Here is a 16649-nt window from a genome sequence, read left to right as displayed (position 1 = left end):
TGGGAAAAATATAACTCCGTCGGGGAGAGGAAATGTTATATTCAAACTCTAGGTAGGCAATATCTGTATAATATTACATGACCTATATAGATACTTATGCGCGATTGGTCAACATACCGTCACGTGACCATCGTAACAAGGATGATTATCGGTATCTTTCCCAATATGACGTAAAATACGTCATACCTCGGAATATAACGCTGTGATTACGTCATACCTCGTGATATAACGCAGTTATATTCCGAGGTATGACGTCACATGAGCATATAATCGCGCTGCATTCGCGCAGCGCAGCGCGAAATTGAAAGAAACAAAATTTTGTTTGTCAAAATGGCTGCTTCAGCGAGTCGATTCGCATCGCTTGGTGAGGAACAATTGGAGGAAATCATTGATCAAAAAGATGCCCGTTCAACTAAAAGGGTTATTACTTTGGCGGAGAATGTTCTCAAAGCTTACTGTGAACACAAAGGATTTACAATTCAGGATACAATCACATCAGCTGAGCTGAGCAATTTTCTTCGATCTTTTTATGCGGAGGTGCGTAGATCAAACGGTGAACTGTACAGTAAACGTTCGATGATAACGCTACGATATGGACTGCAGCGACATTTCAGCAAACTTGGATTCAACGTCGTGAATGACCCGGAATTCAGAGAAGCAAATGACATGTTTCATGCTGTTCTTGTAAAGCTGAAGAAGGAAGGAAAAGGATCAGTTGATCACAAGGAACCGATCACAAAAGATGATTTTTTAAAAATTAAATCATCTTCAGCAACTGATGTGAACACACCGAGAGGACTTCAAAACAAAGTTTTCATGGACATTATGATGCATCTGTGCAACCGTGGGAGAGAAAACTTGCGGAATTTTTCCAAGAAAGATTTCGTCGTCGTAAAGGATTCTACAAATGAGAAATATGTCTACCTCGCCACTGATAAATTAACAAAAAATCACCGTGGAGAATCACTGGACGACTCACGAAGTCAACAAGGAAGGATGTATCAAACTCATAAGCCGGACTGTCCCGTTGAAACTTTTGAACTGTATGTTTCTCATCTAAATCCTGCATGTGATGATTTTTTTCAGCGTCCGAAGATAGGTGTAGAAAGAAATCAACAAGTGTGGTATTATAATTCCCCCGCAGGCAAGAATACTTTGGGTGATAAAATGAAAAAAATATCACTTGAAGCCAACACATCAAAGGTGTACACAAATCATTGCTTACGTGCAACGTCAATCCACGTCCTGGATGCTGGTGGATTTGAAGCGAGACACATCATGTCCGTATCCGGACACAAGTCGGAAAGTAGTATCAAACACTACTCTTATGTTGATGAAGCTAAAAAAAGATGCATGAGCAGATGCCTGTCATCTATGGGTGATGGAACAGCTGGTCCATCGACACAGACGAGGCCTACAGCACCGTCCACTTCTCGCATTCATCCTACTCCTAGACCTAGTACTGCTACTAGGCCTACTAGTCCAGGACCAGGTCCAGGACCAGAACAAAATCCTACAGCTCTCGTGCCAGTAGCAAACACCGAAGATGCATCGTCACAAAGTTCACAGTCTCAGTCTTCACCTCAAATAAATGTTGTCTCGAACAAATTAGCCTTGGACAAGAAGCGGCAGTACAATTTCTACAATTGTACGGTCAATTTTTACAACTAACATTGACTACGCCTAGATAATACAGCGGCATCTAGATTCTAGATAGAGACTAGACTCAACATTGTGTTTACTTTTAAAGCGTTGGAATTTTAGCATGTTCAACTTGTTGGTGTTTGGAAATATTTTATCACGTTTTTTCGGATTTCTTAACATCTAGTGCACTGGAACTACAATATTGGTGAGTCAGTACAATTTTCTACCTATCTTGTAATATGCATCTATACAGGTCATTGTAATATAACAGATATTGACTTTATCCTTCGGGAACAATATAACATTTCATTTCCCTTGGGTAGTTATATTTTTGTCTTGGGAACTATATTTTTCCTCAGCGCTACGCGCTTCGGAAAAATATAATATCCCTCGACAAAAATATAACTCCCCTCGAGGATCTCAAATGTTATATTTCCCCTCTAGGCAGTCAATATCTGTATAATATATCCCTTTAAAATGAGGACATCAGTGTCAACTTCCAGCTCTGGATCGATGTTTGTCATCTAAAGTTACATGTAATGTAGGAGTTTTCAAGATCATTATCACACTTCTAAGAAAAATGGCATCAACAAATACCACAATGACATCTTTATTTTTCTATCTTAATGAAATTCTTCCCGATAATGTATATTGAGGACAGAGATGTAAAGGTTTCTGACAAGTATTAGCAAAGGGTTCCATTGTTTCCTTTTAATTATGGGAAAGGTTTTATGCTCATTATTTTATCAACGATGCAGTCAGCACCCAAGTAATTATTTTTTATAGATCATTTCAACTTCCTCGGAAAAGTTTTCAATAAAATCCAAAATCCATCAATGATCTTCATTTTATTTGCTCTGGTCATCATCTTCTAATTTTTCAGATATATACATGTACATAGTTGCGCATCAGGCAAACGTCTTTTTGTCAGACTTTTTTGCCAAAAGAAATAAGGGTTATAAAAGGCATTTTTTTCCAAAACAAAAACAAGGAATATTACAGAATGGTAGACAATTATGAATAAAGAATTACATACATGTAATACAGGCTTCCGAGGTTCAATTATCAGAATAACACCCATTGGCCCGTATTCTGAAGTCAGGTTTAACTTTATAGACGATGGTCTAACTCTGTGCTAAAATTATGGGAAGCCAAGTGTCAAATTGTTTATTATCAGCTGTATGTTTGTTGTGTTCACTGTGCTTTTTCCTGATTCATTGACGGTGATGACAATCATTTATTTATATACTCCCTACACAATTATGAATGATTTGAGAGCCAAATGAGCTGAAATATGATGTCTTTTCTTATATTCACCGTGCTTTTTCCTGATTCATCGATGGTGAAGACAATCATTTATACTTCCTAGACAAATGTATGAATGATTTGAGAGCCAAATGAGCTGAAATGTGATATCTAATACTGTTGACTATCCAAAAACCACAACTTTAAACCTGACTTCAGAATAAGGGCCATTGGGTTTACTTTATAAAATCAATACCATGTTTTATAGATAACACCACAGCCCAATTATTACCATCACTATGTTCCATAAACAAACATGGATGAATGATTTTCACTGCTGTCGAAAAATAGCACAGCCAAATGAGATTTCTGATGTATGAAATTACCACTCTCAAATATTTACAATTTAAACATTCTCAGATGAAGGATTCTCAAATATCATTTTGAAATCTGATCGGCAATGCAATTATTGTAGTGTTGGTGACTTGGTCTGTACATGTGCATTGTAGATGACACTTTCTGTCTACATATGTCTAGCCTGCGTTTTACCTCTGGCCTCTTTCAACTCTTTGACATTTTACTTTGCAGCATTCAAGTACTTGCCATTTTAAGCGCATTTCGTTAAATGAAATACAACTTTATGCATAACACATATGTTTGACTTGATTGTTCCTAATCTGATTTCTTTAAAAATGTATTTCATCTTCATGTGTTGTAGGTGGTGACACAAAATTTGCTACGGCGGCAGTTACTCCGGGCTTTATTTTGTCTCAGATATAGGCCCGAATTCACAAAGGTGATTTTTAAAACCCACGGTTGAGTCCATGGTTTATGCAGATTTCCTGTATTAAATTACGCTTTATTTTACAGTGCTTTTATTGAAAAATTCCAATGCTGATGCGCGCTTTTGTCACAGTACGCCAAATTGACGCCTGTTGGCGTGGTTATCCACACCATTTTATTCATGAGTCCACTGTTTTTATTCATGAGTCCACTCTTCAAACAGTGGACTCATGAATAAAATAGCGTATCTAACCATGGTAACAGGCGGCAATCTGGCATACTGTGACAAAAGCGCGCATCAGCATAGGACATTTTTTATACACATGCCCGATACGCGCTAAAAATTAAGCGTAATTTATACAGGAAATCTGCATAAATGATGGATTCAACCGTGGGTTTTCAAAACCAGGCCATGGGGTCAGGGTGAGGATTGTGTTGCAATATTAGGGTCTCATGGAAGGTTTAGGTTTAGGGTTGGAAGTTGGACATCCTTTCTAATAGTACATTTATATGTGGAATTTGATCGCAGCGATTGTCGCCAGAGCAAATGTCATGGAACCGTTGTACTATACAGTGACACACAAAACAGAATGATTGATCATAGAACTGAATTTAATTATCATTGATCGCAGTACTGTACATGTTCATGTATTGAACTTGTGGCACCTGACACACAAAACTAATTGATCATAAATTTCATTTTAATGATGATATATATATACACTAATAACAATTTGCAATCAATTATGATTAATGACTGAATCTCTGTGTACATGTTCAAACAGAGGAGAGAACTAGTTATTTCATATCTTCTTTAGATGAAGAGATGTGACTGAAACATATTCTTATTTTGCTGTTTTATTTAATTTGTTCACTTTCATCGTGCTGACCAGTAAGGGTGTTGTGGCTCGGTCAATGAGTTTCAGGACTTTGAACCACAAGCTCCAGGGTTCAAAGCCCATTGCAGCACACACATCCTTTGGCAAGGCATTTACCTACATTCCACCTACATGTACATGTAGTTGTACTATGACTGTACAGAGGATTTCTTTGAATGCTTAAGCACCTTTTGTAGCCATGCTAGAGCCAGGGACACAGTACGCAGCAAAAAGGGAGATACTGTATTTGGCATTTGGAACATTAAACTTTGAGTATTGCATCAGCGACATGATCAGTGAATACTATTCAATAAATATAGCATAAAATATTAACACAACACTGTGTAAAAGTGAGCATGTACTGTAAATGTTTTTCCTTATGGATTTAAGGAGATTCAAAGAGATTTGCCAAAGCAATATCCTGTTCGATCAAACCACCCACGGCTGTGACACGGTTCTCTCTTCAGCGTGAGTTATTAGGCTAATTGATCATATTTGAACAAGCGCTGTGTGCATGTACGCTCAGGCTTTATTAAAATATTCATTAAACTGTCTGAACACTTCCTACACAAACCAGTACAGTGGGAGGGGGTTTATTTAAAGGTACATGTACAATCCAAATATGAATTCGCTTCAACGTTGGATTAAAGAATAACAAAGCTATATAGATTTTGAACTGTATGCAGTCATCAAGATTTATTCGTTTGCAATTGACAGATGATGAAAATATTGCACATCTAAATGTTCAAGAATTCAAATAATGATAAATGTGCCCTCAAATATGTAAACCAAGTGAGAGTAGATCATTAAACCTGTTTTTTTTTCAGTTATTGTGAGAACGAGACATCTTAAAGTCATAATGACATTTGTGACCTTTGACTTTGATTATCCGAAAGTGATCAGATCATCATCACTCTTTATGTATAATTGCACCATTTTTTAAGATGATCTGTAAAATAGGGATTTTTGGGTTACCACAAGAATGAAACCAGGATGGCCAGACAACACAAAAGTAAAACGCATCTGCAAGCCACCACTGGCCACCACCTATAGCAGGCGAGGCAAAAAAACAAACCAAAATATGTACCACATTATCCTCATATTAAAAAAAAATAATACTTACTTTTTCTTGATTTCTTAACTTTCTGACTTCCTTTAATCACAATTTCCCATTTCTTTGCTCTCCGGGCTAAAACGGATAGATACTGCTTCATAAATTCCTCATACGTCTCATAATCAAAGTCATCTGGTCTTTTGAATCCATAACCATCGATCTCACTGTAGACAATAAAAAGAAGAAAACATGAAAGAAAAACTTTGAAAACCTGATTACTTTCTGCAATCTTTAAAAAGCCATCAGAACTTTAAAAAAAATCTACATGTGTGGTATTCATGCAGCTGGTTTCAAACAACATCATTGTGTTCATGAGTGCACTCTCAGTAATGTTTTAATCAACCTACCGGGTTGGTTAACATGTACATGTTTGAATCTGTTTGAAAGTGTTGGATTTATAAAGGAAAATCTCCATAAGCTTCTTCTAAGGCAAGTTTCGTTATTATAACAGTTGGTAGATTAATTTTAACAAACTTTATATTCTTTTCTGAGAGTGTACATGTACATATGATCAGTGTGGCAAGAAATATAGATATGTAGATTTCAAGGCTACCGTATGTATGTTTCACTGACATGAATACAACCCATGATGCATAATATGCAAGGAGTCAGACAATTTCCACCCCCACAAACGAGAGTCTCTTGAGTCTCGTATCTATACATGTAGATATGATTATGAGCCTATTCAGACAAGGAATTCCAGCCTTCTTCTCAGAACAGAATTTATAAATATCTTTATAGCAGCTTGCACTTACTGTATGCATGGTCACAGGGGTTTGTAAAGATTGTTGGAAGAGTGAAACTGAAATATATCTATGAAAATCCTGAAGGTTTCCATGGTGACTAGGAAAGAGTGTAGAGGTTTCATGGTAGTTGGTAGACCATGGCCCATATTCTGAAGTCAGGTTTCACGTAAACCATGGTCTAACTCTGTGCTAAAATTATGGGAAGCCAAAAGTGTCAACATGTTTTATATTAAGTTGTATGTTTCTCATATTTACTGTGCTCTTTCCTGATTCTTCAATGGTGAAGGCAATCATCTATTTTATTTCCTAGATAATTATGAATGATTTGAGAGTCAAATGAGCTGAAATATGATATCTCTCTACTGTTAGTGATTTATGTAACAATTGGCAATCCATACTTAAATCACAACTTTAAACCTGAGTTTATGTTAAACCCGACTTCAGAATACGGACCCATGTATTCTTTTCTGGGCATGTTTTGGTCCTGAAAAGGACCACCACCCACAGTCAATGTTTCGACAAGAGTGTTCTTGTTGCCTTCGGGAGAATAGAATGTCTGTTTCAAATGGACACAAACAATGAGGTGATCTTTGAAAGTGTAGTATGATGGTGGGCCCCAAGTCTGCGCACCTAACAATTTGAATTAAGATTTAAAGGGGAATCCAGCCTTGGCCATAAAATGTTGTGTTGGGAAGGAGAAAAATGAATTAAACAGAATGGTGAAAGTTTGAAAGAAATTGGACAAGCAATAAGAAAGTTATAGCTGCTTTAAAATTGAGATCACTAATACTATGTAGATTTCAAATTGGCAACTGGGTAAGTAAATTATGACAAGGGGCAAGGACAACTTTCCCCATAGGCCATGTACTTTATTATCAGGGATTTGTGGTTTTCTCCTAAGTACCCATTCCCCTGGGGCAGTAATCTAGATATAACCCATGTAGTGTATTGTTTTATGTCCTCATGAAAGAAAAATATAATTTGAAATAAAACTTTTGGGAAAAATGACATTTTAGCCATAATATGTATTGGAGAACATGGAAGAGTAGTCCTTGCCTTACATCACTATGACATCCCATAGATTCCCATATGCGGCCAATTTGAAATCTCCATGGGTATAGTGATTACCAATATTTACAACTTTTAAAAATTCATATCTTTCTTTTTGTTTGTCCAATATTGTTCAAACTTTCACCTATCAACTTGTCTGATTTTTCTTTTCCTTATGGAAACAAGTGTTTATTTGGGTTGGATTCCCCTTTAACATGAATTTCTTCTTATTTCACAAAATATTTCAGTTAATAATGTTCCTTATATTATCATAAGTGTACCAAGTTTCTCATTGAAAAATGAAAGAAAATATAGGATTTTCTTGAAAAAACCTCGGGCAGTCATTTTCAGATTGAAAAAAAAATTGGTACCCCATGTCTGCGCACTCATTCACTTTGCACACGATTCGGGGATATTGATGAGAAAGGCTGCATTTTGAGGCCGTCACATGAAATGCCCTAAATTCATTATTTTTCCACCAATTTGAGTAGGATTTTTTATGAATACCTGTCTATGTATTGCAAGAGTAAAGTTCGTGCTCGTTGCGTATCTCCTTTTACTAGAATCGCGCAGATACGTGTGCGCACAGACAAGGGGACTGCGCAGACTTGGAGGAACTTGCCATACAGATCATATTAGAGATCAGAGATGGGGTTAGTGCTTTGCTCATCTTTATCTCACTCCACAGTCTCCATCATCCAAAAGTTTTTTTTTTAATATATAAACCTCCCGTTCCATCAGAAGAGATTTTTTTGTTACTTTCGACAAAGTTGATTCATCCCTTAAAAAAAAACAACTTGGATTTTTTTTCCATTTCATAGAGCAAGTGAAAGCAGAATAATTGCTTCAGAAACTTTATTTTGATATGATATTGCCCTAGATTTTCTTCTCATTTAAACGAGCAAGAATTGGGAATCTACCCGGATGCATTCGGATAATAATTGCTCAGTGTGAAAGGGGTATAGTACATTTATCTAATGTGAGAATGTATGCAGAGAATGTCTTTGTTCAGTGTGACTCCTGGGAACCCAAGGCAAGCTTTGACCTGACTAAATATATGCTCTGGCAACAGCTGGCTAGAATATAACTAGGCCGCAATGGTTGGATCTATGTGAGAACGAATCCAGACAAAATCATGTGGAAATGTGAGACTACATGGTAGACATAAGATTGACGCCACGCTCTCTAAAGGAATCAATACATAATCTTAGCATGCATTGGAGTGCTGAAGAGGCCCAGGATGGCGTGCATAATAAACATTTGTACACATCAACAAATGCGTTGATTAATTCTTGTACCTAATGGATGTGTTTTCACGGTATTCTGGATCTGATTTTGAAGTACTTGAACAATCCTTGCATTATGAAGAGAAAGGACTGAAAAGATTTTTTTAATTAAAGGAGGGGTTTTAATAACATGTATACTATGGATAGAAGATAAGAAAATGGAACAATAAGAGGAGGAAGAAGAGGAAGAGGAGGAGGGAGAGGAAAGAGGAGGCGGATGAGGAGGGAGAAGAAGTAGAAGAGGAGGAGGAAGAAGATGAAAAGGCATAGATGAAGAGAAAGAGAAAGGAGAGGGTAGGGGAAGAGGAAGGAGAAGAAAATGAAAAAGGAAAGAGAATATAAAGAAAGAAAGAAAGGAAGGAAGGAAGGAAGGAAGGAAGGAAGGAAGAAAGAAAAGGAAGAAGAAAAAAGACAAATAGAAAGAAGAAACAAGCTGTACAATCCAACGAATAGAAATTAACAACAAAAATAATGTACTACTATAAAATGTACCTTTCTTAATAATATATTCACATCTTCATCAGATAGCAAAAGTGCATGATCAATTTCAGGGATCAATGGCACTGTCAGAGCACAGACAGACAGACAAAGAAATATGCAAACAGAGACAGACAAACCAATATAAAAAGGCACAGACATGCTGAATGGAGGAAAATTGGGATATATCGCAAACTACAGCAGAGATGCCAAGTTCAAAGACCAGCTATGCGTGAGATTTTCTGTGAATCTGAGTGAGATCACAGACATTGTGTACAATGTATATGGGGATGGGCTGTGATATTTGCGTGAGACAGAGATTTGAGGGGATGAACAAGGGTCCAAAATGCTTGAGTCTCACGCATAATGCGTGAGACTTGGTACCTCTGCTACAGAGGTATATACCTCGGCAATCAATATTTTGGGGTGATAATTATTTTCTGGGGGTATCATTTTGTCGTAAATGCACAGAGTGAAAAAAACTTGACTAGATTTGGAGTGACCTTCATGTTTGAGTGAATTTCATCCTTTTCTTATTAAAGTGAAATTTATGTGAAACATATTTTTATGTTCACTCTATATTGTATATAAATTTCACTCCAAATTAGTAATCCTTGACGTCAATAAAGGGCAGTGAAAGATGAGTGAAAACTCACTCTCTTTGAAGTGCCATACAATAAATAGCTATGCCATACATTATCAACAAAATGAAGCATTAAGTCAAACAAGGGCATGCAGTCTGTAAAAGTATTTCATTTATTATTAAAGTTTATGGAATTCATGGGAATCTCTTATTCATTATTCTTTGATATAGGTATCATAAACATGTATAAAAACTAGATATCGTATATATGGAACTTTTTAGACATGTGAATTTTTGAATAATTCATAACTCTTCCTAAAAAAATTAATACTCGCTCATGTGTGGAGTGTGATATCATGTGACTTGACCAGAAAACGGAAGAGGCTCTATATTAAAGCTTTTGGTCAATTATTTGCCAGTATTCTGATGTCACGTTCAACTTTGACTGCAGTCTAAATCTGTGCTAAATTATAGGAGAAATCATGACAGTGAACCAGTGCAGTAATAAAACTTTCTTATGTACAACATTGGAAGTTCATACTGGATTTCTGCACCAACTGGCAAAAAATTCCTCCTTTTCATTGTTGAGTTGGGGGTTGGGGGTCCATTAAACATTTACATCTTGCATATAAATTACAAGTATTTCACAAAAATAAATACTGAACGTACGATCCCATGAAGCGGTAGAGAGGATCGTAACCCTGGAAGCGGAGCTCCGGACTCAGAATATCCTCCAAATCCTGCGCTCCAGGAAGATACATGGTGTAGGGCACTCTCCGTAATGAATACATCGTAGTTGACAAGTAAATCTCAAAGACGACGGGAATGCACGGGTTATCCCCTAGAATGGGCAGATCGTGTGAATGAGGTCGAACCTCGAGGGCGCCTGTCACGCTGTACGTGTATAAAGCCCGATTCCAGCATCAAGGTAACTTGATTCTTGCCGTGACAAAGAAGTTTATCCCAATCCTCTCGGTGTGAACCAAGGGAGGATTTCACAAACCGATTTATCAGTGATTTTGGCTGGTAGCTGTTAAACTCTACTGAAATCCTTGCATGTGATTGGCTGAGGGCAGATTTGACAGTCAAAATCAGTGAATAAAACATTTCATGATATGCTCCTCCATTCTATCTGCACTCTGAGTTTTTTTATAACCCAAAACTTGTTTGAAATATTGACCTACCAACTGTTGTTTAAAGTAATCCCAATTCACTTTGCATACAAATTTAAAATTTTGCACACAACTAATTTTAAACAGTTGGTAGCTTCATATTTGAATGTTTCATAATATTCTGACAGTGCTGGTGTTGCCATCTTTCATGTAAATTGCAGTTGTTTGTAGTAATGACTGTAAAATGAATTCAAACAGAGTCCAAAACAAACATCAGTGCAAAATTTTTGCAAGAAAAATAATGAATGTGTTTAACTACAGTATTCAGGTAGAAATTAGTAAATTTACTGAGTATTTTCAAAGGCATTCTTTTCCAAGAAATATGCCTTATCCTCCCTTGATATGCCTCTCTGCATAGCAGCAACAATGCCATGCTACCATTATGTAAACGAGGTGTTCATGGTAGGAAGGCAAAATATATCAAATTTCAAATTGTAAATTACAATGCATCACCTTTTATATAAAGAATATTCTTTTCACAGAAATCAATCTCACAAATTTTGACAGTAAGAATTCATCCTTCAACACCAAGACATTCGACTCTCCTAAAATATCTTTATGAGACAAATGGAATACATTTCCGACGGCTTAACACAACAGCAAATTCAATTCCCAAGATGGAACATCGCCAGACAGGAATATGTGCATACATGTAGTGCAAATACTGGCCGGATTAATTTCATATCATATACAGCGACGGTGTGAAGAACACTTATGCGTCTGCAGTTTGGTTTTTGAGGGTTTGCACTGACAATAAAAAAAAAATCTTGACTCGGACAAGGGCGGAATTAAGGCCAAATAGTTCCACAGTGGAGAGAGAGAGAGGGGGGAGCAGACAGAAAAGAAGACAAATAAAATGACGACAGAAAGCTACAGAGAGGAAGAGACGGAGAGGGACAGGCTGACAGAGACATAGAGAGGTAAAACAGACAGAAAGAGAGAGACAGGACAGACAGAACAGACAGACAGAAAGACAAGCCTAAATTTTATAGAGACATACATGTACATGTACAGACTGACAGAAAGAAACACAGAGACATAGACAGAGAGTGAGAGAGCCAGAGAGGAACAGGCTGACAGAGACTTAAAGAAAGATAAACAGACAGAAACAGAGAGATAGAAACACAGAGACAGACAAGCCTAAATAGAGACATACAGACTGACAGAAAGACATAGACAGAGAGAGTGAGAGAAGCAGATTAGGAGAAAGACAGAGAGAGGGAGACTAAAGAACATACAGAAACAAATGGAACAAGAGACAAGCATACAGACAGACAAACAGACAGGATGATAGATAGAAAGAGATTCTTAAGTGTCCAAACAAGGAGTTGTGCATGAAGGAGACAAGTGGAACTTGATTTTTAAGTGAAGTTCTCAGCTATTTCGAAATTTCAACACTATAAAGAAACATCGTGAAATCAAAATCATTTCCTGATTTTCAGTGAGTTGGATTTTAAGAAAATACTGTCAAAAATCAAAATCGAATAACAATATCAAGGAATTGCAGAAGCGTTGTTTACAACGGGATTATGATTCCTACGCATCAGATAAATGTCATGAAATACATGTACATTTAGCTTCATAAACTCTATAAGTCCTGTTAACAAAGGATTCTGCCAAGAAGGTCCAAAAGTTAAAACTCCAAAGAGTTCAAATCCCAAGTTATTCTCATCGGCTTCAAAATTGCAGAGTTCATTCCACAAAGAAGTTTGTGCACATTGTACAGAAACACGTGTTAAGCATGTATTAAAGGGATCATATCACCAAGCTCCAAAAAAAATCATGAAATAAATCCTTTTTATATCCACAATCCTCCAGAAGGTTCAGAACATTGCATGTCGTACAACTTCATTGTAGAAAGCAATTCTCGTTTGTTTTAAATACAAGCAGTACTGTACTTCTTGTGATCATGTCCTTTGCTGGGTTTGCACAACACTGAAATAAAAAAAAAACACATTGCCCGTAGATGAATCACCAGCACACAGAACAAGTGCTCTGTATATCTATTACTATTTTTTATACGAAATACATATATTTTGAAAAATTGCTATTGTTATTGAATAAAACGTGTAATGAACATCTGTGATCAACTTTGGCATTGAATGTGTGGGAATCCAAACAGATTGGTGTGAAAATTATGATTTGGTATTTGTCTGACATTTCTAATCAGTGCTATCTGACCCAGGTTGGGTTTAAAAATTGTTTTTGACAGCTTGATTACTTTTTTCCCCGCCAAAAATTAATCTACAATTTATTTATTCTTTTCATAATATTGTATTTTTTATGTTTTAATCTTTCTTTCTTACCATTTTGCAATTTATTCTTAGCACTGCTTGTTCAAATTCCATATTTTATTTATCTTATCTTGTATAAGTTTTCTACCATATTTTTTTTCTCTTTTTTTTTTTTGGTTTATTCTCATAATAACTTTTTTCCATAATTTTGTAATCATGCTTTTGCTCTACAAATGCAATTCACTAAAAGCTCCTAGAATGATATTTTGGGGTGGAAGTGTAATAATAGCATTCCCAATAATAAAAAATACAGGTACCACAATTTTTTCTCATGTATTTTAACTTTCTTTTTCTTATAAATGCATTTTTTTTTGACAATCTTATTTGGCAACATTATTTCATATACTGGACATCATCAGATAACTTTCAATTTCTTACATACAGTAAAAGTAATCACTCATGTATGATTTTTAGCAAAACAAATTTGTACTGACGTACATACATGTATGTTTTGGAGCAATTTCAGGGTCTGACATGCATTTAAAAATACATAATGTTTCATATAAGTTTAAAAATACTTACATGGGTATCACAAATTAAGGGGTAAAAGTTGCGCGGGACTTGAAAGTCAGCTAGCGGCACGGGGAAAAAAATTAGCGCTGATGGCATTTATTGCAAAGAATTTTTCAGGGGGTGGGGGGTTAAGCAATGAACCCTCCATGCACTTGCATAGTAGTCCAACAGGTTTATACAGATTCCATTTTGAAAACATGTCTGGCTGATAAGGAGAAAGAAAAAGGATGTTCATTTCATGGTTGTCAAATCAAGTCAATCAATCATTTGTTATCGACCAGCGATAACATTTTCATGACGTCACTCACCGTGGTAGATTGATAGTTCAATCACCTACATGTAGATAGGAATGGCTACTGAAGGACATTCACACAAGAGAAAATATGAGTATAAAGAAAATAATGGCAAATACTGAAAGGACAAGTCCACCCCAACAAAAAGTTAAAATAAAATGAGAAAATTCAAACAAGCATAATGATGAAAATTCCATAAAAATGGGTATATAAAAATATGAAAGTTATGACATTTTAAAGTTTTGCTTAATTTCCCAAAACAGTTATCTGCACATCCTGGTCGATATGCAATTGAGGGGACTGATGACATCATCCACTCACTATTTCTTTTGTATTTTATATGAAATATGAAATATTTCAATTTTTTCTTTTTTTTCATGAGAGACAAAGTTTTATTCCTCCCATTGTTCTAACATTTTCTGGTTCAAACGAGAGGGTCCGTATCGTCAAATCTGTGAAAAATAAAATATTGTACATGTATAATTCTAACAATAAAAAACAAAAGAAATAGTGAGTGAGTGACATCATCGACTCTCTCATTTGCATATCACTGAGTTGTGCATATTGTTTAGTGAAAAATAAGCGAAACTTTCAAATGTCATAACTTTCTTATTTTACATCTCAGTTTGATGAAATTTTCAGCGTTATTCTTATCTTTCTCATTTGATTCACCTTTTTTCTGGCGTGTATTTTGTGTATTGGATAGTGCAGAGTCTGAGATTGAAAGAGAACAGTTTAAAAAATCAATTTGAAATAGTTGTAAACACAGGCAAACTGAAAAAAAAGAGAGTATGATCTTTGCATTTTTATAAGGATTATTCACCATAGGACATTTGAATGTCACTATGTAGACAGAAAGATATTATCGATGATGGTAGAGACTGTGATGATGATGATAGTGATGATGATGATTATGATAGTGATGATGATGATGATGATGAAAGTGATGATGATGAAAGTGATGATGATGATTGATGATGGTGATGATGACGACGATCATGATGGAGATGATTGATAATGATGATGGTGATGATAATAGATGATGATGATGGACTGATAGAGGTATTGTGTTCTAATGGATTTGTCTCGGTTCTGTTTTGTAGTTCTGCGGATAAAGTTCACATTTTCTTGCCACAAAACGGCTATAAAACAGCAATAAAAAAAGGAGATGACTAAAAATGGGCAAATTCCTCACTGAGAATTGCAGCATGAACAGAGTTGGTGTGAATGTCCGGGGGGGGGGGGGGGGCTGTTGCAGCACAAGGAATGGTTACAGACCTGGAGAAAAAATATCACCAAGCCCGAAAACTGTCTAGCAATATAACCTGTCAATTTAGATAGCACTCAATCTTTGAGATCTCATCATTGGATGAAGTGCACTCTCTGAGATCAGCGAACTGTTTCTACTGAAAGAATGTCACGTGAAACCTACAATACATGAACACAATCTACATGTATACATGTTGAAGTGGAAGTACAAAAATAGAAGATTCTGAGAACAGATTGAGGAACTATTCCAACTCAAAGAGAGTCAGAATTTCACTGACAACATCAACAATTAAATTTCGAAAGTGAAAGTATTTGAATTTTGATGCAATTTCTACTTTCTAATATGATTTCAATGTCAGCAAAACATTCTTGAAACAGAAATCTCCTTAAACAGAATACTGCAGTATGTTATCCGCAGGCAACCATTCTTTTTTGTTTGTACTGTTATTGTAATAAGTTTTGGGTGAAAATTTGTTGCCATGTTAATATTACAATGTACATGTATGTTCCTCACAAATAAACATGAACATGGATATTGTTGACATCAATTCAGGACAAGGTAGAACCCTCCCCCCCCCCTCCCCCCTCCCCCCTCGCCCAAGACAAAAATACACAGGGAATGTGGGGGATTCCCCACTACACTCTAAATCCCAAGGATTTAAAATAAATATCCAGATGGGCTGTGAATAGTGACCAGAAGAATTTTGAATCTATTATAAATCTTCAGGATTAACTTTTAAATCTCAACAGATTTACATTTACATTTTTAGGTTTACATTCAAATCAACAAGATTTCAATCTAAATCTAATATTCGGCTGGTCACTATTCACAGCCAATCCGGATTTACTTTACTTGGAATTTTAAGTGTACCCTGTTAGGTTGTAAAAGAGCCCTGTAAAAACAATTTGAGTTCAATGCAAAATATATTTGGGTATTAAAAAAACAAAGCATTTCTTTGAATCTCATCCATTCACAAAACTACACATCCAGAGCCCAAAGTCCCCTCAGTCGAGATTCAATATGGGCCAAGATGTTCAATCTTACTATACATGTACATGTACCTGCAATTCAAGAAATGTGAACAAAGTAGAATATTTAATACATATGCCATGGTATTATTATTCATATGATAATAAATTGCAATGAAATTGCCAGCATGTGAACACATCCCTCACATATATACATGTAACTGTCATGATGAAGAAATGAACGACCCAATCAATAACACTCCGATTCAAATTAGAGAAGGGGTGCTCGTGGTCATAACGTCCGGCAATTCTGACGTCACCATTTCGGGAGCA

General features: G+C 36.1%; 1 protein-coding gene across 1 annotated transcript in view; it reads right to left on the bottom strand.

The window, feature by feature from the left end:
* Positions 1-16649, bottom strand: part of LOC121429952 (growth hormone-regulated TBC protein 1-A-like) — a 51766-nt gene that overhangs the window by 27284 nt on the left and 7833 nt on the right. The window contains exon 2 of the mRNA XM_041627214.1: positions 5674-5828. Coding sequence (XP_041483148.1) covers positions 5674-5828 — 155 coding nt within the window. The remainder of the gene's footprint in view (positions 1-5673; positions 5829-16649) is intronic.

This window comes from Lytechinus variegatus, chromosome 16 (genome assembly GCF_018143015.1).
Source record: "Lytechinus variegatus isolate NC3 chromosome 16, Lvar_3.0, whole genome shotgun sequence".
Classification (NCBI taxonomy): Eukaryota; Metazoa; Echinodermata; class Echinoidea; order Temnopleuroida; family Toxopneustidae; genus Lytechinus; species Lytechinus variegatus.
The sequence above is the reverse complement of the archived record's forward strand: the minus strand, read 5'-3'. Positions and strand labels throughout refer to the sequence as shown.